Consider the following 24,038-nt stretch of genomic DNA (forward strand, 5'->3'; position numbering starts at 1 on the left):
ATATATGTTCACACTTTCTTATAACTGATAAGATGGTGGCAATGAAATAATTGAATAATTTATAATGTTTATAGGTTGGAACAATAGCACAGCAGGTAGGGCATTTACTTTGCACGCCACCCCGGGTTCGATTCCTCCATCCCTCTCAGAGAGCCCAGCAAGCTACCGAGAGTATTTTGCCCGCACAACAGAGCCTGTCAAGCTACCCATGGTGTGTTCGATATGCCAAAAACAGTAACAAGTCTGATGCCTGCCCAAGCAAATCAATGAACAATGGAATAACAGTGATACAGTGATAAGTGATAATGTTTATAATATATAAGGATAAACTGATTATGTAGTATTAGAAATAAACATTTAGAATAGTATTCTACTGAGACTTAAAATTATTTTAAGAATACTTGATAAAATAGATATAGTTACATTAATATAATTTCTTATAATATATATTCTGCAAAAGACGTTGAATCTACTATAGACTCCACTGGATTAAAAACAAGTGTACATTGAATATTCTGAGACTATGCTCTGTACATAGTAATTGCTCAGTAAAACTAAGCTTTGCATGGCTATGAGTTTGGGATTACTCTTGCTGGGTTCATTGTATTCTCAGACATCCAGCACCCATGTGTAAAAGTATACAATAACAGTGTTCTGTGAAAAGAGAACTTTCATGTAAGACGGAGAGGAGCAGGACCTCATTGACTGACTGGTTAAAGAGCAGTCTCTCCATAAAAATAAATCACTTAAGAATTTCTAGAAACAGTATTTTCTAAGACATACAGAAATTCATTTGTTAAATCAATACTAACATCTTAATCTTGTTTTAAAACAATGATTAAAATCTAGGATAGATGTGCCTCATAAATTATACACATACATCCAGACAGGAAGATTCAGTGAGGATACTTCATAACAGATAATCTCTTGATCAGGAAAATTAACTTAAAGGATGTTTTTTTCTAAAGACATTTCCTCTATGTCATTATAGTACAATTATACAAGAACCTAAGCTGTAGACTTTACTTCAGAAATGTACAAATTGAAATAAAATTGACATCATTTTAATATCTTTTAAATTAGAAATTAGCTAAGACAAAAACTTTCTACAACCATTCCATTGACAGTAGACTACTGTTGTCACGTATCCTGAATTTTGGTTTTTTACAAATAAAGGATGTATTTAGCTTTTATATAAAAATATTTGTGCTTCACACAAATGTTGAGTATGTTACTAAAATCACTATACTTTTTCAATTTTAGGTTCTAGTTCCTTTGAATCTCAGAAGATGGAAAGGCCTTCTATTTCTGTTATTTCTCCAACAAGTCCTGGAGCTCTAAAAGATGCCCCACAAGTCTTACCAGGGCAACTTTCTGTATGTACTTTTTGTGTGACTTAGAGACCATCACTATATTCTCCTTGTATGGAGTCTGTTTTTAAAACCATATAGCTTTCTTAGAAATCTATGACATACTCATAGTTAATTTATACAGTAATATGCCTCATTAATTATCCATATCTTGTATCATTTCCTCATGAATATATTTATTTAGAATGATTTATTTTTATACAATATGTCCTGTGTTTTTAAAATTAAATGGTAAATAATAACATAATTTATGTCAGTGTGCTGTATAACTGTATCAAAGGTATTTTGTAGACCAAATTAACCTAGGAAATCATACTCTATTTAACCTACTGAGTCTGGCAAGCTACCTCTTGCATATTCAATATTCCAAAACAGTAACAAGAAGTCTCACAATGGAGACGTTAACTGGTGCCTGCTTGAGCAAATCGATGAACAATGGGACGACAGTGCTACAGTGCTATGAGTCTTAGTTTGAGAAACTTAAATTTAAAATAGTCTTTTTAACTTCTGGGGATTTTTAGTGAAAATATGGCTTAAACCAGTCTGAAGAAGCCGAAGTTTTCCTGTTTCTTCATAAGTAATATGGGGAAACCTGAGAAAAACCTGTGGTGATATTAAAAGGCACACTTTTGGTAGAATGAATGCAGGGTATTCGTATTCTAACTAAAAGTCTTGCTTCAAATTATTTGATAAATAGTTAATATTCTGCAGCTTTGGTAATACGTGAATTTCTAGAGCTAGTTTTCCATTTCTCTTAGTTCTAATTAGAGAAAGATAGCTTCAAGCTTGCTGGACACTGCCAGGAGGGCACTGGTGACCACAGTGCTGCAAGACCCGAATAGTGGCACATTAACAGTGCCCATTCACTGAAATATCTGTTTCAGTTTCCGAGTGTCACCAGATGTGACTTCCTTTTTTTGGCTTCTAGTTCCCTGGACCACTGCTTGGGAATTCACAGTGCCCAAGGCTATTTCTGGAAGTTCTTGGAGGCCCTTGCAGTGTCAGAGATTGAGCTGTGGTTCCTAAACATGAATGGCATTCACTCCTGACACCCTAAAAACTCCCTGACTCCTTGCTGTTATTTTTTAAGCCTCTGTTGGATTTTATTTATATTAGTCGATTGAACATATTATACAGTCTTTTGTATTATTCTGCGCACCTCCTTTTTTGTTACCAGTATGTGTATGATATCTCATATTGTTCACTTTATATTTTATTTATTTATTTATTTAATATATTTTATTTATTTATTTATTTTATATATTTTATTTAAGAGGAATAAAAGCTCAGGTTGATTTTATGAAAAACACATTTCTGCTTTTAATTAGAAGCAGAGATATAGGTTCTTTCAGATTTGAGCGTAAATTTTTATTTTCCCCCTCATTATAAAAGACCAATCACAAAGTCAAAATGGTTTATTCTATTCAATAATTCTTAAGTATTTTTCCGATGCATACTTGTTAGAGTATGCTCAGAATTCTTAGCAGTAAAGCCAAACTAACTTTTAGATAAAAATAATAATAAAATTAATATTGTGACAATGGCATTTAACATATGGATTTCTTATTTTTATTTATTTACTGTTTTGGGGGGTTGGGGCCACATACAACTGTGCTCAGGACTTATTCTCTTAACTCTATGCTCAGGAATCAGTCTTGGCAGGCTCAGGGGAGCAGATGGGGTGTCAGGGATTGAACCCAGGTCAGCCATGAGTAAGAGTGATGCTATACTGCACTATGCCCTACTTGCTATATTATTTCTCTTGCCCTTATCTCTCCCACCCCCACTGTATGCATTTCAGTAGCCTGTTTTTTCAGATGTTGTCTTGGTTTAACTAAACCAAGGAGAAAATTTAGCTTGTTTATTACGAATGTAATATAAGTTTACACTTAGAGGAAACAGGCATACTTTATTAACTGCAAGTGTTTTAGTTCCTAGGAGTTGGCCAAAGATATTTAAGAATTCCATTTCTCGTTTTTCTTTGTTCAAAGTATACATATTGAGAGAGTACTAGAAATATCACGTAAGTATCATATAATTTGATAGGATTATTTTGTTTTTCAGGACCATACCTAGCTCTGCTCAGGGGCTGTTTCAAGCTCAATACTTGATCACTTCTCGAAGTGCTTAGGGGACCAGGAGGTGCCAGGAATCAAATCCAGTACCTCACACAAGCAAAGTCGCATCCCTAGCCCTTAATGGCATCATTTATAATTGCATCCTTTTAGTTATTTTCCTTCCTTTCATTAAATTTGCCTACAGATTAATTGTTTTAAAAAATAATCGGGCCCAGAGTATAGTACAGTGAATAGAGTACTTGGATTATGTGTGGCAAACCCACGTTCCATCCCAGGAATACTATATGGTTCCCCAAGGAACGCCAGGAGTAATTCCTGAGTGCAGAGCCAGGAGTAAACAATGCGCATTGTTGAGTGTAGCCCCCAAATAAACAAACAAAACAAAGCAAAACAAGATTAAATAAGAAGAAAAAATCCACAAACATGTAGCAATTCTTGTTATAAAGTAGACTCACAGTAAATGTGTTCCTTGATCTCTTCCCATTATTTGTATATACTATTCCTAACATTGAAAGAATTTATTTCAACTTCATGTGGTACTTAAAATCCATAGCCACATTACGATCATTAAGACATTCTTAATAATCAAAGACTTGCGTTTAACGTTAAAAACAATGATAATTATTTTGATACCTTTCTCTTCCCTTGTCATTTATAAATAAACTCTTGTAGGTTTTATTTTCATGGCCAGACTCAAGTATAAATGAACACTGCAAGTCTGTCAGTTTTTAGTTCTATTTAAACCACCTGGGAGATAAATAGTTTTATACTTGAAAATGCCTAATTTAATCCCTGGTACCACATGACACCCCTGAACTTTGCCAAACCCCAGTAAGATAGACCCAAGGCCCAAGCTCAGAACATTCACGCCTTTAGCACCAGGCTAAGTATCTCCATGATATCAGTGGCCCGGAGCTTCCCAAGACCTACTGGCTATTGCCATATGAAAACCATAAAGAATCAAGTTGCTAGTAGTTATGCTTGGAAATTGGTGTTCATTTCAAAATTGCATATGATTTGATTTATTTGTGTTTCTCTGTAGAATTTTCCTTCAAAGGTTTTTTTTTTTTAATAAAACCTCATGACTTTTACAAATCAAATGATTTCTTTCTGCCTTGCTCTTAGGTGAAGCTGTGGTATGACAAAGTGGGACACCAACTAATCGTGAATGTTCTGCAAGCAACAGATCTACCCCCTAGAGTAGATGGGCGTCCCAGGAACCCCTATGTGAAAATGTATTTTCTTCCAGATAGAAGGTAGTGAATAGCTTTGGGGGAATATGCCAAAATATAAATAGAAGAAAAGTTTTATCTCCTGGTTTTATAGTGTCATATACATTTTAAAGAGTTATTGCTTTAAAAATGACCAAAACTTGCATATACCTAATGTTTACTCATATGTGTTTTGATGTTTTGAAGTATTTAATACACCAGTGATATGTTTTAAAAATAGTATCAGTAATTCTCTAAAGATGATTATGCCCAACAATTCTTCAAGCCTTTTATTTCTCTCAATCTTATAAACTTTTAAAAATATATTACTAAGTTTAAGTGTCTGTTAGCCTCTAATAGTTTTAAGTCGTTTGGGATATACCTTTAATACTTCTGTTTTTGCTTACATTATAGTTGAAATTAAAAATGTTAAAATTAAGTCAATTACATTTTATGTTTTTATATTTAAAATATTAACTAAAACCAAGAAAATTTCCGTAACAGTATTACATCTAACTACAGTAGAGGGCAGCATGTCCTTGTTTCTGATTGTTCACTTACAAGACTTACTTATTTTTCAGTGACAAAAGTAAAAGGAGGACTAAAACAGTAAAGAAAATACTAGAACCAAAATGGAATCAAACTTTTGTCTATTCACATGTACATCGTAGAGATTTTAGAGAACGAATGTTAGAAATAACGGTGTGGGATCAACCAAGAGTCCAAGAAGAAGAGAGTGAATTTCTTGGAGAGGTGATGTATATTGTAGACTCAAGTTGTACGTTTAATGAAACTCACGTGACACGTTAATCGTGAATGTTTATTTTGCATTATGTTTTAAGAAGGTGTTCCATTTAATTTGAGAACTGCCGTTTCAGATCCTCATAGAACTAGAGACAGCACTCCTAGATGATGAGCCCCACTGGTATAAACTTCAGACACATGATGAGTCTTCACTACCTCTTCCTCAGCCATCACCTTTCATGCCAAGGCGACATGTTCATGGAGAAAGTTCTAGCAAAAAACTACAAAGTAGGTTAAAATAGTTTTATATGAAGTATTAATATTCATAGTAATATACTTATAGATGAACATTAAAGATACCATTCAAGTATAGAATAGAAAATAAAATCTTATAAAATTATCTGTTATAATGACTTAGAAAACTGTTTCTACATTTTCAAATACAAGTGATATGTATGTGTATATGTATGTGTATATGTATCTACATATAGATACACATATAAATACATGTAATATAGAGGATGAGTAGAAATCCAGAATAATTGAAGCTTTATCTTTATCCCACTCTTCACCCAAAATGAAACTTTCTAATGAAATGAACAAAAGTTTAAAAGTTCTGAATTGTAATTCTTTGTCCTGTGCTTATTGAGACATTTACTAATTGAGTAACTTCTGTCATTATTAATGGGTTACTATATGTAGGCTCTTAATAATTTAGGCTCCCTGTGGATTTTTATTGTTATTATCCATACACATTTTTTAAAAAATCATGAAGAATGTTTGTTGTTAATCATCTGATGATTAGGAAATAGTATTTCTTCTTTACACATCTATTATTTTTTGAGTTATGACTAACCACCTAATTGAACAACTGAAACTTAAAAGCTTCATTTTGGTAATCCGAAACAAAATTGTTTTCCTCATAGAATTGAATATTTCATGTTAATGCTAAACTGATCAATCATTTCCTCAGAACTAATGTTTAATGCAGTATAGTGGCTAATTTTAAAGGCTAACTATAAATACTTGATAAAAGGCTGTGATGCCCTTTCCATAATATGAGTTCAGGAGAACTCCAGCCAAGAAAGGTCTCTGAACTTTCTACGAAGCCCCAGCCTCCCTTAACTGCAGAGGGAACTGAACTAGACACAGATTAGTACGTGCACTTTGCTGTGAGTTTTAGTTTAATTACTTTCTTTTTAATTGAAAAGTTAACACATTTTCTCTGAAATTCCCTTGATTTCGTAAATCTTCAAAGATTATGAGGAGAAAATACTAAGAAAGTATTAGACCTTTAAAGAACATATACTTCTTTTAAAAAGCTCAGGTTTCTCTTCGTATTATTTATTATCGTTCAAAATATTGAGTAGTAATGTAATAAACTTTCAAAAAAATTTTTGACCACATCCTTTACCAGACACAGAGGTCTATCTGTTTGCCTTACTGTTGTACAGGATCTCAGCGAATCAGTGATAGTGACATCTCAGATTATGAGGTTGATGATGGTATTGGAGTAGTTCCTCCAGGTGCGTGGCTTAAGCGCATGGCCCTGCTTCACTGTGCTTCTTTCTATGCTTGTTTTTCACTGTCAATTTCCAGACTTTGTTAGGATACTGAACTGGAGATTTGTAGCACAGAGAAATCAGTAGTATGTTATTCCATGGTGACTGGTGTTCTAAATTACTAAGAGTGTATAACTAGTAAATAAAATTCAATAACATTTTATTTAATTTAGTCAGGTTCTCTCTTAGAAACATAACTAGTAGGACAAATCATTTCACAATGCTGTGAGCATATGTGAAAATACGAATTTCATTCCCAAAGGATACATTTAATTTCCTTACATAAAAATTTATTCTCTTATGTTTTATATTGTATGTCTATAATTTTCCATCCACTGTTTCTGAGTACCATGTAGCCTTCCATGGAATATACTGAGAAAGGTGCATGACAGGGTTGTAAATTGCATGTGGCATGGCTTAACTATTGATGCTTTCGTGATGTGGTCTTCAATAAATATGCCTAGTTTGTGTGCATATGTATCTTTAAAAAAAGTAAATGCTTTAGAAGGATTCAGTATTCATTTTCAACTGACAATTTTTTTTGTCATAGTCTGAGAAAAATTTTTGGTGTCATTTTTACAGTTGAAAGATGTTTTATGCCAAAAAATAAGAATAAACGAAGGCTTGTTTTCTTGGCACTAATCTTGTGCTAAGGAAACACAACAATAAATTACCTTAAAAAAGTTACTTTTATTATTAAATAAGAACTATTAATACATAAGAACATGTTAATAAGACATTTAATTAAGGTAATATTAATATATCCTCTTTTTGTAATTTCTCAGATAATATTTAATTTGAGCGCAAATATTTCTATAAAATCAGTGTGCAGGTTACATTCTAATGGCCAACTTCACAAATTGTAAAGATAACCAATTTCACTAAAACTAGGAAAATAATATGGAGAGTTCTCTAAAATTAGTTTTATTTACTTCCTAATATTTATGAAAGTATTTTATCACTGTATGAAAGTAGAAAAAATTTTTTAAAAATAATAAGCCTTGTACATATGCAAAATTAAATCACGCTCTTTGATATCAGATGTCACTGAATTTTAAATGATAATAATAATAGTAGCATTCTGATTTTTATTTATAAAATATAAAAGAATTATCATTCCTTCTGAAGCTTTCGTACAAAATGTATTAGAATATCAATTTTACCAAATGAAAGAGTAAAAATATATGATTTGATAAATCTAATATAAGTGAGATCAAATAAGAAATCAAGATAAAATCAGAAGTAAATCAAAATCTTCTAATTTTTATGGTGAGGTTTCAGACTGATTGAATGAATTGCTCGATTCAATCAATACGTAACAAAATGGTTACCCAGCGCAGATTCAATCTCTGATTCTACATGCAGTGTGCCCCCAAATCCCCTCTAGACTTCTTCCTGAGAACAGAGTGAAGAATAAGCTCTGAGCCTGCCATGGCTCTCCAACCAGAACCAAATAAATATATTTATATTTCATTCTAAAATATTTAATGATGTTTGCAAGTATATCTACACTATTAAATCAAGCAGAAACAGTATATTTTCTCTTTAATGATCCAGAATGGATATATGTTAACTTCTGCATCTATGTATGTATGACAAATGTAATATATGTAGGAAGTCACACACTAATACGCATTTTAATAAATAGAAAAAGATGAGTCATTCATAAAAATAAAGATATTAAACCAATATAAGTTGAGGGGATAAATTATTAAGTAAATCTTGCTACGTTAGCATAAGTTTTGAAAGGTTGCCTACTAATTTGCCTCAAATGTCCTAGCTTCCAACATAAAGATAAATTTCACTGGATGCCAGTGGTGATTCTACATATAATGTGCTCAGTAGAATTCCTAGTTGAATGTATTCTGAAGAAGCGTCAGTGCTTTTGTTAATGTTCTGTCATAGCCAGTCCTTAAATGTTTTACACCTGAGCTTACCTAGTTCTATGGGTTCTGTGTTCTTATTTGAGACATTAGCAATTTTTATCCACCTAAAGAAACTAAGGTTCTGAAAACAGTTGAGACCACCAGAGCATTGTATTACAAATATTTTAAGTACTCTAACCTTGCTGTTATTTAAAATATTTAACTCTAAGTGCTTAAAAAATATTAAAACAATCAATAGCGAATGCCTTATCTGAGACAATACACAAAGTCTTAAATGATATCATAAGTTTTACAATCACAGTAAATGTGGTATTGAGCAATATTAGTTCATCTATTAAAAATTTTTGATGGCACATTTTAAAATAATACATGAGTTTTCAGGTAAATAAATAGAATATTATCATTCCTAGTTTTCATAGTTCATGAACTTTTTTGATAGTTGTAAATATATTATTTCCTTTAGCACATCAGTTTTTGCTTTCATTTCAATAATAGAAAGTTGTTGTAGCCCCTATTGAACAAATTTTAATCACTACTGTGGATTAAAGATTATTGGTTTCTTTTAATCAAAACAGAAAATATAAACCTTTTTTTGCTCCAGGATAAAAGAACTTTTAAAATTAGTTTTTAATTGCAATTATGCTTAGTAAATTAACTTACACTATATTAACAAATTTGTGGACTAAGTTGAGATGTCTTGGGTAGAATTGCTGATTGGTTATTTATGAGAATTATTTTTTTCTCTGCATTATTGCCATATTCACTTCCAATCACTTTCTATTTTCATTAAAAAACTGTAGTATTATTAGTGGTTTGCAAAATCTACCATCATTTATTTGTAATAGTGGAGATGTGCTATTCTTTGAAAAATTTGGTATGTCATATTCATTTGTTTATTAGTGAACTCATCTTAGTAATCCACTAAAATAATTATTCTTGGGAAGAAAAATTGAAATACCATTTAAAGAAACACTAAATTTCTAAGCATTAACTTGTATATTAATATATTTCATTGTTAGGCGCTTGATTTGTGTTGTTGAAAAATCACTAACTCATTCTTTAAATTGAAATAGTATCTCAGACTCATGATCTCAGAGGCATCAACTTTCATATTATATTCAGTGCCTCCGTATCATTTAACTTTAAGCCAAAATGCAATCTGTTATTCTGCATGCATAGTTTACACTCTGCATATGTATAGTTGATACTTTTCAAGATAATGCTAATATTGCTGGTTGCATGGCCTTTAATTTTAGTAGGTGCATAGCTGCTTTGATATAATTTAATGTTTCCTCATTAGTAGTTACATTGTAGAAGAATACTAACATTTTTTTGTGTGTACTTTTGCCAGTGGGTTATAGGTCTAGTGCTAGAGAAAGTAAATCTACAACATTAACTGTGCCAGAACAGCAAAGAACAACTCATCACCGCTCACGTTCAGTATCTCCTCATCGCGGCGATGATCAGGGAAGGCCGCGTTCACGTTTACCAAATGTGCCATTACAGAGGTAGGCTTTGAAATGGGCCTTGTGTCTCTGAGTACTTTTGAACATAGTGCAGTGTAAATTAGCATAAGACAGAATTAAATGATATAACGTTTTTAGTCAGATATTTTATCTTTAATAATATCTGACAAAATGCCTTTATGTTCTTGACCCACCTATATGAAACATCATGTTTTTTAGATCTCTGAACATTTTTCATATGTAAGAAGTCTATATGACAAACATAGATATAAGAACTTTGTAATGTACAGTTTTCTAGTTTTATCTATTTGGAGGAATTGCATGATAATGAATCGACCTGTGGAAAGAAGTAGCAAAGGGGATAAGGTTAAAAGCAAACATATTTTTAAGATAATTAATATTATTTCTTTAAAACACATCAAATATTTGGGAAATTTTATAATGCATAAGAATTGTGCTTCATTTCATCTTACCCTGAAATACAGATATGAAACTTTAAGTATCCAAATAAAAATTGTGATCTTTTTTGATAAAGGTATAAAAGAAGGCTGGAAAAATTCAACACATGGAAAAAATTACAGAAAAAGATCTTTAACTCATAACAGTACTTGGTTATGTCAACACTTTTCAGACCATGCCCGTTGTCACTTACTTCCAATTCTTCCCCGCTCTCTATGTCTGTTTGGAAAGATGATGTAATATGATGAATAGGAATTTTTGTAATCATTTTAGGAGTTTAGATGAAATTCATCCAACGAGAAGGTCACGTTCTCCAACCAGACACCATGATGCCTCCCGAAGTCCAGTTGATCACAGATCCAGAGATGTGGACAGTCAGTATTTATCAGAACAAGACAGGTACTTCTTCATATTATGATCTCAATTTATAATTTTTCAAATTTTTTTAGTTTATTAGTGATATAGCGTGTTCCACTAAAGAGTAGGAAAATTTCACTACTGAAAATTGAACTTCTCTCAAGGAAGAACTCTTAAGATGATCTACAAAAATATAGTCTATCAGATTTGTCCAATATATTGTCAGAATAGGTGCATATTTTTCAGATTTTAAAGTTATGTTTGGCCAGTTTGTTATTAACTGGAATACTGACCTAAATTTTGAAAGGATCGTGTGTAAGAAGTTGTCAAATATTTTGTGTGTGTGGGTTGCCGTTTTTGGAATGTTATTCATTCTAATAGAATTTTATTTACGTGATTTAAAAATTTTGGCTGTCAGACATCTTAAAGACTTAATATTTCTGTGATTTCAGTAATAATCTTTTTGTTATAATCCTACTCTTTATGAATTCTATTTCCATAAAACATAAAATATTGATGTAGCTTTTCATGTAAGGATGTGTACTTAAGTTTAATTATGCATTTACTTTTGAACAAGTACTTCCTAGGTGCAATTTCTAACAGTCTGAATTATTATTGTATTGGTCTCTGTGCTCATGGACTTTTAACCAGATATCTGTACTGTCAGTCTGATCAGAAGCTCAGTTGTCTGTTTTAAGATTTTATACTGCCATCTTGTTGAATACTCTCTTCTTTAAGTGGGAAGAAGAAAACCTTTCGGAGAGTGACAGGGAGATGGTAGAGGTGCTGAATGGTTTGTCTTTTGCTGAGTAGTCAAGGACCGAGGAGTCAGATGAAGTTTTATACCTCCTAAAATCTATCTACTATAGGAAGTGGGTGATGTCCAGAAGTTCAAGAAATGGAGTCAAACTGGGACAGAAACCATAGCAGAATAGAATACTACACTGCTAAGCTTGAGCCACTTTGTCAACTTACAGTGAGGCCAATATGAATTTAGCTTAAAAGGGGGAATAAGAGTTCGTGGCTAAAATTTTAATTTCAGAATATCAAAAAATGTATTAATTTTATAGTGAACATGCATATCCTTGATTAATTTGAGTAAACAGTTAATGTCTTATTAAAAATGTGCTATCATATTTTCAGTGGTTTAAAAACAGAAAATTATCAGACATTAAGTGCTTAAAAAATTTAAATGTTAGGGTTCACAGTAGTCTTAGAAAGGATGAATTTATATACCACTTTGAAGTTATTAAAATTGCCCAAGTGTCTAGTACGGGAAATAAATTTCTCTGTCTTATTTGGGGTAGGTTTATTTTTGTTTTGTTTTGTTTTATTTTTTTTCTGTAAAATTACTTTCAAGTACAGTAGTAAATCAGCAACAGGACTTTTATCATAATGTTTGTACTTTATTGTTTAAATTATTTAAAATACTGTCATGTTTATTTTTGTTTAACTTCTCAAGCAAATATGCTAGTGCAGACAATCTGGTTTCTTCCCTTTTCATGTTCTCATCGCATACCATTGGCATACTCCATGTCATTTTATGCTTCATAATTTATCTGTTTCACTCACCACACATCCTGTCTGTGCAGTGAGCTTCTTATGCTGCCCAGAGCAAAACGAGGACGAAGTGCAGAATGCCTACATACTACCAGGTAAATATAGGGATTTGGTTATGGTAACTGTCTGTGGTAACTCTTTCCATTCCACTACTCTTCCGTCTCTCCCTTAGTGTTTAATTCAAAATATGTCAAATGAATTCCCAAGTATTCGATTTTCTTTGCTGTAGGCTGGAGAGATAGTACAGCAGGAAGGTGCTTGCCTTACAAGCAGCTTACCCAGGCTCAATCTCTCACAGAGCATATTGTCCCCTAGACTTGGCCACAAGTGATTCCTGAGCAAGAGCCAGGAGTAGGCCCTGAGAACCACAGTGATCCCCAAACATTTTTGTTGTGTATGGAAGCTATAGAAAAGGGTCTGCGTATATCTTACCCTAATTCAGGTAGACTTACTTTTTTTTCTATCCATTCAAAATCCAGAGGCTGATGAGCCTCTTAAAACTGTTTGCACACATGATCCTAAAACCAAAAATACCATTTTCTATAATTAAAATTTGAAATGCTCACTTTGAGCCAGACTCACTCTCTAGCAAACATACACAGAGGCAAATATGCACATAGACACCTGTCTAGTCACAAGTGTTCTGGTTTCCGTATGGCAGTTTGTATTACTGTTATTTTTTTATTGTAATTATGCATTGTTTTTAATTATTTATTTTTGTTGCAATCTACTATTGTTTATGTTGTTTTCTCTTTGTAAAATCTCTGCCAGTCTGTTTGTAATGACTGAATTTTACCTTTTTCTCAAAAAAGAGGAAGGATTTTAGACATAATTGACTCTAAATCCATATTCCTTTAGCAGTGCCCTCACCAGATTAGAACTTCCATAATGCAAATAAAATTACTTATAAAGGGAGGGAGCAATGTCATACTTTTCAAGATGAGAAGGAAGGAAACTATTATCCTCTAAATTTGAATTTAGAGAATGATTCTCTATCGCATCATATTGGTTTTATAACTAAAATAAATTATCTGACTGATTGCTCATAGAATGTAATTAGTAAATGTCAAAGTGGAGTTAATATAAAGTAAAATAGAATAGCAAGTCAGTGAACCAACAGCACACAAAAATAAAGTCTTCAATAATTTTTCAAGTAGGAAAGAGAAGAAAAGAGCTATAACTGAATTACCTATAATACAAAGACAAGTGCAAAATTTATTGTGTCCATGTGAACCTTATGGTTCTGTTTATAACCTGCAAACAAGATTTTACTAATCTGAGTTTTTCTAGATTTTTTCATGTATAAAATTATACCATTGATATACACTGCCATGTTTGCTTATACTGTCACAAGAATGACAAAATTGAAAGAGTTCTGTTCTTGAGCCCAAAAAAATAGATAAAATTATAAATACTCTAAAAATTCATATTGTTTGAATGTTGAATTACTTGTGCTTTTTTTTGGCAAATAATTTTTTATAAAACCAATTCCTTTGCAATTTCAAAAAGTTTTCTTATAGTTCTGTTTATGTAACAACAAAAACAACAGCACCTGATCTGTGCCACCTACTGCGTAGATGTTGCTACAGTACTCCCTTTAGTACTCTAAATAGATTATATTTTAATTTTCATTGCTTTCTTCTTCGAAATAACAAGGCATGTAAAATGTTATACACAAGTAATTTCATTATTTTGTTTTGTATTATGTTTGAAATATCACATATAGTCAAAAGATTGTACAGTTGGTAAGGTGCTTGCCTTGCACACACACGGTGAATTCAGGTTCAATCCCTATCTCTACATATGATCCCCTGCTGGGTGTGGCCCAGCCCCCTATGCCACACTGTAAAAAAAAAAAAAGCATCATACAGATACTTAGGGACTTTTAAGAAAAAATCTTTGAGAGTTTATTTTTTTCTCAAGTAAACAAGGAAAATAATATTTTGAGTACCAAATACATTGTTAATTACTTACTGTACTTAAGTTACTGACAGTAGTAATGTGATATGAAATGATTGTCCTCATTTTGCTCAAGAAAAAGCCTAAGAAAGTTTAAGAATAGGGCAAGGATTCTAAATCAGTGTTAGAAAACTATCATTTTCTACTAAAATAGTTTGTAAAATGTTATCACCCTTAGATGGGTGATTTATTCCAACCACTACAAGTGTTTGTGAGTCAAGTTTTGGAAATTTTGCTAATTGAGACCCTGTCCTGTAGATTTAATATACACAACCTACTAAAATATATCCAAAGAAATCTGTCTCATAATATTCAATCCGTTTTCTCCCTATTTAACCAAACCATTCTTTCCTATAATAGAACCTGATGAGACAGTGTTTTACAGAAAATGTTGCAGCTGACTACTGATAGCCTTTATACTTTATCCTTTATACCTGTTAATTCTCACAGCATCCCTAATTGGGTAGATGTTACCTCTTTCATTGTTTAGTCACTTGAACTGAATTACCCACATTCTGGACAATAAGTGGCAAAACCATGGTGGGAATATAGGCCTTTAAACTATATCCTATGTAGTTTTCCCTTTGTTTCCGAGTCTTTGATTACCCCTCATAAAATGTTCCTGAAAAAAGGATGTTTACTTTTGTTCAAGTTCCTTAGAAAAGTTGCATCGCAGCCTGTTAACGAAAATGTTTACCTCAGTTTAGGAGTTCAAAGGAAGCATTTTTCTTCTTTAGAACAGACTGAATCCTTAGTGTCTAAAAAAATTGTTCTCAACTCTTTCAATTATGATACAAACATTTATTTTTTTTAGTTGGAACTGAGGGTTCCTTTGATTTGGCCATTAGCATAAACATTAATGAACCACAGGTACTCTTATGTCTAATTTGTCATCAGGAAAATGTTTTTATCTCCTCCATTTATAGCACCTTAGATAAAGAGGGAAGATACTCCTTCATAATCATTAGTGAAACCTGTGGTGACATCATTGAGTTATTAAAAAGTTAATTGCATGTAGTTTGCCTTTGGTGGTTATAGACAGTTCAAGATCTCCCAAAGCTATTAAAGGAAGTCAGATAAAGTTGCTGTTTCTTTCCCACAAACTAATAGTTCACTTTTTGGTTCATTCATGCATCTCACCCTGTGGGTGCATTTAGATAGAGAAAATGATCAATGGAAAGAATTTGCCCACATCAGCTGCTTCTCCATCTCTCTCTGTCCTTCCTAATTTGCCTCATCCCAGTGTCAGGATCCAAATCATACCTCTACCGCTGATCAACTTTATACTGGTTACTATAATATTAACTCATTTAATTATGCTTTAACCCCCAAATGATATAATTTGATTAGTTCTTTGGCTCTGAGTGGCTTGCTTCTATAAAATCAGGTGAAATCACATCAGGTATCAAATAGTGAGTTTAAATATTAATAGAATTTAGTTAACATATAATTTTTCAATTAAGACAGATAAATTACAATTTGCACTCTATCATACATATGAGACAGATGCCTGTGAGTTCATTATTTTAGAATTCAAGTTTAACTTGAAATAAATACTGATTTTCTTCTGAGGATTTTCTTCTTTTGATCTTTACTTATAGCTAGACTACCTGATTTTTCAGGTATATTCGCTTCATATATATTTTTCTGTTTCCTGCATTTTGTTTTGCCATGTTCCAGACATCTTATTAGGCACTATAAAATATTACTTCTCTAGATGCCTTTATTAGAGAACAGTTCTCACTGGGATATTTAGAATTAAGAGTCCTAACAGTGAGTTCCAGTTATAAACGGATGTTTTATCCTTTACCTGCTAAAAATAGCAAATGTTTAGCATTTAGTTAGCAGTTCTCCATGAAATTATACACAGAAAAACATTAAATTAACATCTAAAAATATTTTGAAGTTTAAGTATTATTAATTGCATATTTCTCTTACATAAAATCTGTTTCTTCACTTCAGCATTCTGGTCTTATTATTTGTTGTTTACGTGTTGATTTTAATTATAATTGATTTTGCTGTTATCTTATTTTTGTGTAATTTTGATTTGTAAAGCTCAGTTCTGCCTACATATACTGAAACCAGATCAGTGGCTAGACAGAATTTTCCTCTTCATCACAAATGCTTTAACTCAAGAGTATTGAGATTTACTGGCTGGTTAGGTAAGAACAATTGGAAGTTGTACTTCCACTTCCCTTGTCTAGTGTCCTGAAACAAAATAGTTGAGTTGTAAAATTTTTCTTCTCTGATGTCCTTCATTTTGTTTTGGTGTGGCATCTGTTCTCGGTAATTAAGTTTTAGGCATTTTGTTTTAGTGTGTTCTCTATCTAGTTTTTCATAAGTAGGTGTGATTTAGTCTCATGTTCCAGCCTGAGACCCTTTTTAAAAAATTATGCAAAGCAATTCAAGCATAATCTTTGTTTAGTTCCATTTTCTAAACAAAATTTTGCACTGCCATTCTGTCAGCTTTCTCACACCCTTATGAACTGAATCATAGTGTTTCTACACTTTATGTAAAGGGGACATTATTTTATGCTTTACTCTCTAACATGGTCTTCCTTTCTTTGTTTCCTTTGTCTTTCTCTTCTACCACTGGATGCAATGCACTGGCACTAGTGAACTGCAGCCCTCCCTTGACAGGGCTAGGAGTGCTAGTACCAACTGCTTGAGACCAGATACTAGTTTGCATTCACCAGAACGAGAAAGGTATAAAATAAAGACTTTCTTAATTTCCTGTCATTTGTACTAGTATCTTTTCTTCAATCACTTCATTTTGTTTCATGTGTGTCTCATGGGTTTATTCATTCATATTCACATTGCTGACTGTCTACACCCCCTCTTATTATACAGGTCTCTGTTGAGATATGTGTATGTAGATAATCCAAAGGGTACACATACACATATTTCCATGAATGTTGTTGCAAATGATGTAATGTAATTTGTAACTGCTTCTGGCTGCAGCTTTTTCCCTTCTGTTGCTCTTTAATGGTTTATTTGCACAGTATTCAGGGAACCTTCAGTATGCTGATAATTTTATAAACTCCATTGAAGGGGAAGTTAACTTTCCTTTTAGTTTCACTTACTGCATTTACAGGTTTAACCATCTTCTCCCAAATGGAAAGAAAGAATCCTGTTTACATGGGATACTTCTGTTGTCCATCTTTATTCATTTTTAAAATCAACCTAGACTTTTTATAAGAAGAATTATATTTTCCAGAGTGACTGATACCATCTTGTGGACTAGAAAAACACTGGATGAGGGGTTGGGGGCTCAGCCATAGTGAGACATCTTAATAACCTCAGATCTGCTTGCTTGTGTAACGAAGTCAGATTTCCAAGTGGAGGGATGTTGCGTACTTGACTTCAGAAAAGGCGAACTTCAACCAATTAAGTCTGGGAACCTCTGATAACACTAAATTGTATTTTAGCAAAAAAATATGTGTCTGCATTAGATTTGTTTATGACCTGAAAAATTAAATACATAGAATATAAACACACATTATTTTAAATACATATAACATCATCACACACAATTTTGCTTCAGGAGCTCAGAATATGGCATAGAGTTTTTGCCTGGCATGCATAAAGTCATGAGTTCAAACCCTGGTGCCCCAAGCACTCACCTAGATGAGCCTGACAACTCTGATATTTGGGTCCCTGGCAGAAGATGATCCAGTAACTGAAAATTCACTGAAAGCAAACCATGACAAACTATGAGCTTAAAACCTATGCCCATTACCCCTGCCAGCTCCTTGGCAATCTCATTACCTGAGGACCCTTGTGAGGGAAAGAGCAGAGTTTTTGATTAACAAAATTTGCATTTTAGTAGCACAAATAGACTCTTAATTGTGGGCAACTTAATTTTTCTATTATGGTGGAACTTTCTATTCCAGTATACTTGGTTGTAATTGGTATTCTTGTTATTACTTGCTGCATCCACCTTAGATTTCTTTATGACTTGCAAAATTAAATACATAGAACATAAACACTCAGTGAAGTCCATAATATTTCATAATTCCTAAATAAAATATTTAGTCATGCCAGTATAATTCACATATCCTTCAGGGGCTAACTGAAAGTTCTTTAAAGTAGGGGCCAGAGCTAGAGTACAGTGGTAGGGTACTCTACCTTGCACACGCAGACCGGGATTCGATCCTCAGGATCCCATATCCCCCAACCACCACCAAGAGTAATTCCTGAGTGCAGAGCCAGGAGTAACACCTGAGCATCGCCAGGTGTGACCCAAAAAAACTACACACACACACACACACACACACAAAAGTTCTTTATAGTAAACCTATTCATTTAATCATGAGATACATATTTCTGGTGTTGAACAATACAGGTATGTACAAACATTCTTAAGTCTGTAATATTTTACTTAAAAACTCCTTTCTATATTATATTCTCTTAATATGCAAACTTTGTGATGGAAAACCATGAAATATGATTTATATTTTATACATCCTAATAGAAACGTTAGATGAAAGAACAGGCTTTCCTAAGATCACAATTGAAATTGTTTGCATTATTCTCTTTTAGAGAAGACAGATAATTTTTCCATAATTCTAGTACTAATCATCATGAAATTTTAGTGAGTATACTCTGGAAGAAAAATATGATTGAAAAACTATAGTCTCTATAGATTGAATAATAAGGTAGTTTCCATCAAAAATGAGGGTCCATAGAGTTAGAACAGCAGTGCAGTCACCTGAATTTGTACCTCAGCACCACATATGGGCCCACCTCATTCCACCAGGAGTGATCCCTGAGCACAGAGCTAGGACTAATCTTTGAGCACCACCAGGTATGCCTGAAAAAAAAAAAAACTAAATACATTTAAAAATAAAGGGGCCATGGTATTAAAAGTACTTTTACCTTATTGGGATCCCGCTTATCCCATTGTTAAAAGGCGTAAATAAAGGGAGATATATTTAAATCAAGAAAATTATAGAAAGGGGGCTGGAGTGATAACACAGTAGGTAGGTTGTTTGCCTTGCATGTGACTGACCCGGGTTCAATTCCCAGCATCCCATGTGGTCCTCTGAGCACTGCCAGGGGTAATTGCAGAGTACATAGCCAGGCATGACCCAAAAAGGGAAAAAAAAAAGAAAATTATAAAAGGATTACTACCACAAATGCCTTTTGTGCACACATTATAAATAGTAGATGAAATAGAGTAATGCAATGTCAGTGGTAGTTAATGTATTCTCTTTGAAAAATGCATGGAAGTTTCCAAACAAAGTATACAGAGGAAGTAATAAGAATGGAGCAGATAAGATTTTCTAAGCTAATTGATTTCTCTCATTTATCAGACATGGTTAAATGTTACAGTAAATTTCTTAGAGTAGCTAAAGTATTAGAGTGAAAAGAATTTCAAAATTGTCAGGGCTTTAAACATTTGTAGAGGGATAATGGCACTTTGGTGGTGGGTGTGATGTGGTGATATCATCCCTAAAGCACAAATATTTACATTCTTGTAAATCATTGTTACCTCAATTTCAAGAAAAGATTATTCTTCGCACTGCATGTGAACTACTAACTATAAATAATTTACTGATTCTAAATAATTTGATTAACATTTGTTTGCTGTAATACTTATTTCCCTTTTGTGAAATGTCCCCATGACTTACACAAGTTAAGTTTTGTTTAGTACCCAGGGTGAAATTGCCAGAGCAAATTTACAACCAGTATTATACTTCACAGTGATTCAAAAGTAATGGATTACCAGGTACAGATGACAGAGTCTTTTCCTAAGGAGTCCAGAATCAGCAGTCCCACCTTTAATGTTTTTCCAAGAAAATAACACTGTTTCTAAAAGAAGTTCTTTTTCAAAGTCATTGTACCTCCATTCTTTTCAAGGATGCACATGAGGCCATTCATTCTATTATATTCACTGATTGGGAAGAAATGAATTGAAAGCGTACATTTAGCCACTCTTTTCCTGAGTACTTAAAAAATTATCCCTTACATATTCAGAAACACTTATTTTTAGAACCACTGATGTGTAATTGCTTTTGTGTCTAATCTTTTGCACTGACCTCTCATAGAAACCAAACCCTTTATAAAGGTAGTCTTTCCTTACTGCTTCCTTTTATTTAACTTCCTCGTAAATCCTGCAATGTGATATATATTCTTTCCACCACTGCTGGAATCTAACAACAACATCAATTGACATGAATATTTTTGGCTACTACTTAACCAGTAGCCTTTGACGACATTTTAACAATAACCAACCTGTCACTTGCACTGCCCCTCTCTTCCGTATACTCTACAGACTAATCTGTATCTCTTCATGACACTGCCTAGCTTGAAACCTTCCTAGACTACACAAAAAAGATTTTTTTTCTAGTTTCATTCTCATTTCACTCTTGCATCCCATAATTCTGCATACATTTCCTGGAATTAAATATCTATCAAATTTTTCCACTGTAAAATTTGTGAAAACACTGTTCCTCTATTCCATTATATTTTGGCAAAACACACCTTTCCCCTGACAGCTAATCCCAGTTTTTTTAAATTTTTAAAATTGAATCACTGTGAAATATGCCCTTACAAAAATTGTTCTTAATGGGATTTCAGTCATACAGTAATCCAGCACCCATCCCTCTGCCAGTGTACATTTCCCATCACCAGTGTTCCCAAGTTCCCTCCCATCACCCTACACCACTCACCCCCTCCCTCCCTCCCTCCTTCCCTCTCTCTCTCTCTCTCCCTCTCTGTCTCTCTGTCTCTCTCTCTCTGTCTCTCTCTCTCTCCTTTTGGGCATTGTGTAGAACCACATTTTTAACAGCTTGATAGATCTTGTTGTGTACATCACAGTAGCACTGTAGCACCGTTGCCCCATTGTTCATCAGTTTGCTCCAGCAGGCACCAGTCTCCATTGTGAGACTTGTTACTCTTTTTGGCATATTGAATACGCCGCGAGTAGCTTGCCAGGCTCTGCCTTGTGGGCAAAATACTCTTAGTAGCTTGCCAGGCTCTCCGAGAGGGACGGAAGAATCGAACCCAGGTCGGCTGAGTGCAAGACAGAGGCCCTACCTGAGTGCTATCGCTCCAGTTAGTAACTAAATAAAATCCATCATCTTCTTATACTTCTATGGTAAAAATCTGTTCTTTGGTATTTTCTCTCCTTTAATTACTTTGACAAATAACCAGCCACATCATTTGGAAACATTTATGTTTTCTGTTCTGTTTTCTTTCTTTCCTCCTTTCTTTCTTCCTCTCTTTCTTGCTTTTTTTTTGCTTTCTTTTTTTTCTGTCATTCTTTCGTTCCTTTCTTTTTAAATGAATATAGAAGTACTCTCAATTCTAGGAATTTTCAACACATTTTACCTTCATTATAGTACTTTTCCAGTTTTATTATTTCTCTTTGCCCCATTAGTTTTCTTCATAAGCCATATTAATAGCTCTTACTATTTTTGTTTCAACTTTTTTGTCCATTAAAGATAATTCTCCATTTCTTTCTGTCTGCTTTAAAATCCTACTTATTCTTCAGAAATGAAGACCAGATAACTTCATCTTTCTTCACACTGCTTTACTTTGTAGAATTCATTATTGTCTTTTCTAGGGGAACAACATATAATTCGCTTATTGTAAATCACCAAATGTTTATGGATATTAAAGCTTATATTTTATTTAGTGTTATGTTTGTCCACTATTTTTATCCTATTTTCCCCTCAAGTACAAAACATTCTAATGTCCTTTGGTATCTCTAGTTTTGTAAATATAGCATTATCCTATTTCATGAGTAAATTCTCAATCTGGGATTTTGGATGACTTGTAAAAGAACCCACTAGCAGGAATGATTCCTGAGCACAGCCATGAGTGAACCTTGAGCACTGCTAGGTGTGGGGGGAGGAAGGGAGGGAAGAAGGGAAGAAGGGAGGGAGGGAGGAAGGGAGGAAGGAAGAAAGGAAGGAAGGAAGGAAGGAAGGAAGGAAGGAAGGAAGGAAGGAAGGAAGGAAGGAAGGAAGGAAGGAAGGAAGGAAGGAAGGAAGGAAGGAAGGAAGGAAGGAAGGAAGGAAGGAAGGAAGGACCCTTTCTTACATGCTTCTAAAATTGGATCTAGCTGAAGAAACTTGAAGATGCTAATCACAATAAATATAATTAAGAAATGTAGAAACTCTTTGTTTTGCTTTTCAAACTTGCTCTTACCTCACCTAAGAGTCAGCCAGATTCACAGAACCACTGTTTTCGGTTGCTATGCCAGGACTCATGTCTTATGACTGCTTTTTACGTTTCTTTGCTATAATATTTGATACCCAGCCCTGAGTATCAAATATTATAGCAAATAAAAAACGTAAAAGGCAGCACAGCGGGTAGGGCATTTGCCTGGACGCAGCTGACCTGGGTTCAATTCCTCTACTCCTCTCAAAGAGCCCAGCAAGCTACCGAGAGTATCTCGCCTACACGGCAGAGCCTGGCAAGCTACCCGTGGTATATTCGATATTCCAAAAACAGTAACAGCAAGTCTCACAATAGAGACGTTACTGATGCCCACTTGAGCAAATGGATGAGCAATGGGATGACAGTGACAGAATATTTGATAGTTGCTGGTAGTAAGTACTATATGGGAAGAGTTGATAGAAAAAGCTAAGTTAATGTGGTCGATTCTTTAACAGAAAGTCAACAATCCTATAGGCAATTTGTTCTTTCTTAGGTGTACAGAAGCCAGAAGCTTCACTTTGCATTTTCCTGTCATGTAAACTGAAGCCTAAGGGAAGAAACCTTTTAGGCCTTACCTAAAACTTAGCTGTTAATTGAAAAAGAAGCAATTAATTTGTTAATTCAATTAAAATAATATGAGAAGTGTTTTTAGAGAAGTAGAAAGGATTATAGGGGCCAGAAATAAAAAATATATATATCATTGCCCCATTTCTTCAGATTTAGTTTATATTATAATTGTTCACAAAAATTATTTGTGCCATTTATAAAGTGATTAAAGTTTCCTTATTATTTCTCATTTTGGCTTAGCTATAGCCTACCAAGGGATAGTCATTATTGGAAGATGTTGACATCTCAGAGCATGTATTTTATTACACATTTAAGACATATATATTTGCTGTAGAGTGTCTCAATGGTAGGTGGGAATTAACTACTTGGACTTTTGTGGCTTCCAATGGGCCTATTCACTCCTGTATCTTCTTATGAAGGTCTCATTTCTTAACCTGTGTTACTGCAAAATAGGTCTCATCTCCTTATTATCTATTTGCAAATATTTATTGATTACTTATTCTGCATTCATCATGCTATCCTTAACTACTGTAGCTGTAAACCACAAAAGAAAACACAATAGCTCCTTTCCTTCGGCGCTCACATTCATTCCCGTGGCAGCAGAGTATTCTGAGAAAGGGGTGACTCCCAATAAAGAGATAGCTCTGAAA

At 33.6% G+C, this 24,038-nt stretch overlaps 1 protein-coding gene across 26 annotated transcripts in view; it reads left to right on the forward strand.

Moving 5' to 3' along the window:
• The window catches only part of RIMS1 (regulating synaptic membrane exocytosis 1), a 512,610-nt gene that overhangs the window by 362,467 nt on the left and 126,105 nt on the right, over window positions 1-24,038 (forward strand). For 20 of the 26 annotated variants that reach the window (XM_055136886.1, XM_055136888.1, XM_055136871.1 and 17 more), the window contains 9 exons: window positions 1,264-1,376; window positions 4,574-4,704; window positions 5,241-5,412; window positions 5,538-5,691; window positions 6,858-6,929; window positions 10,203-10,359; window positions 11,050-11,175; window positions 12,726-12,788; window positions 17,269-17,358. In XM_055136886.1, the coding sequence (XP_054992861.1) occupies window positions 1,264-1,376; window positions 4,574-4,704; window positions 5,241-5,412; window positions 5,538-5,691; window positions 6,858-6,929; window positions 10,203-10,359; window positions 11,050-11,175; window positions 12,726-12,788; window positions 17,269-17,358 (1,078 nt within the window). The remainder of the gene's footprint in view (window positions 1-1,263; window positions 1,377-4,573; window positions 4,705-5,240; window positions 5,413-5,537; window positions 5,692-6,857; window positions 6,930-10,202; window positions 10,360-11,049; window positions 11,176-12,725; window positions 12,789-17,268; window positions 17,359-24,038) is intronic. The other 6 variants (XM_055136894.1, XM_055136895.1, XM_055136878.1 and 3 more) reach the window with 1 other exon arrangement.

The sequence above is a fragment of the Sorex araneus genome, chromosome 4 (assembly GCF_027595985.1).
Source record: "Sorex araneus isolate mSorAra2 chromosome 4, mSorAra2.pri, whole genome shotgun sequence".
In the NCBI taxonomy this organism is placed as follows: Eukaryota; Metazoa; Chordata; class Mammalia; order Eulipotyphla; family Soricidae; genus Sorex; species Sorex araneus.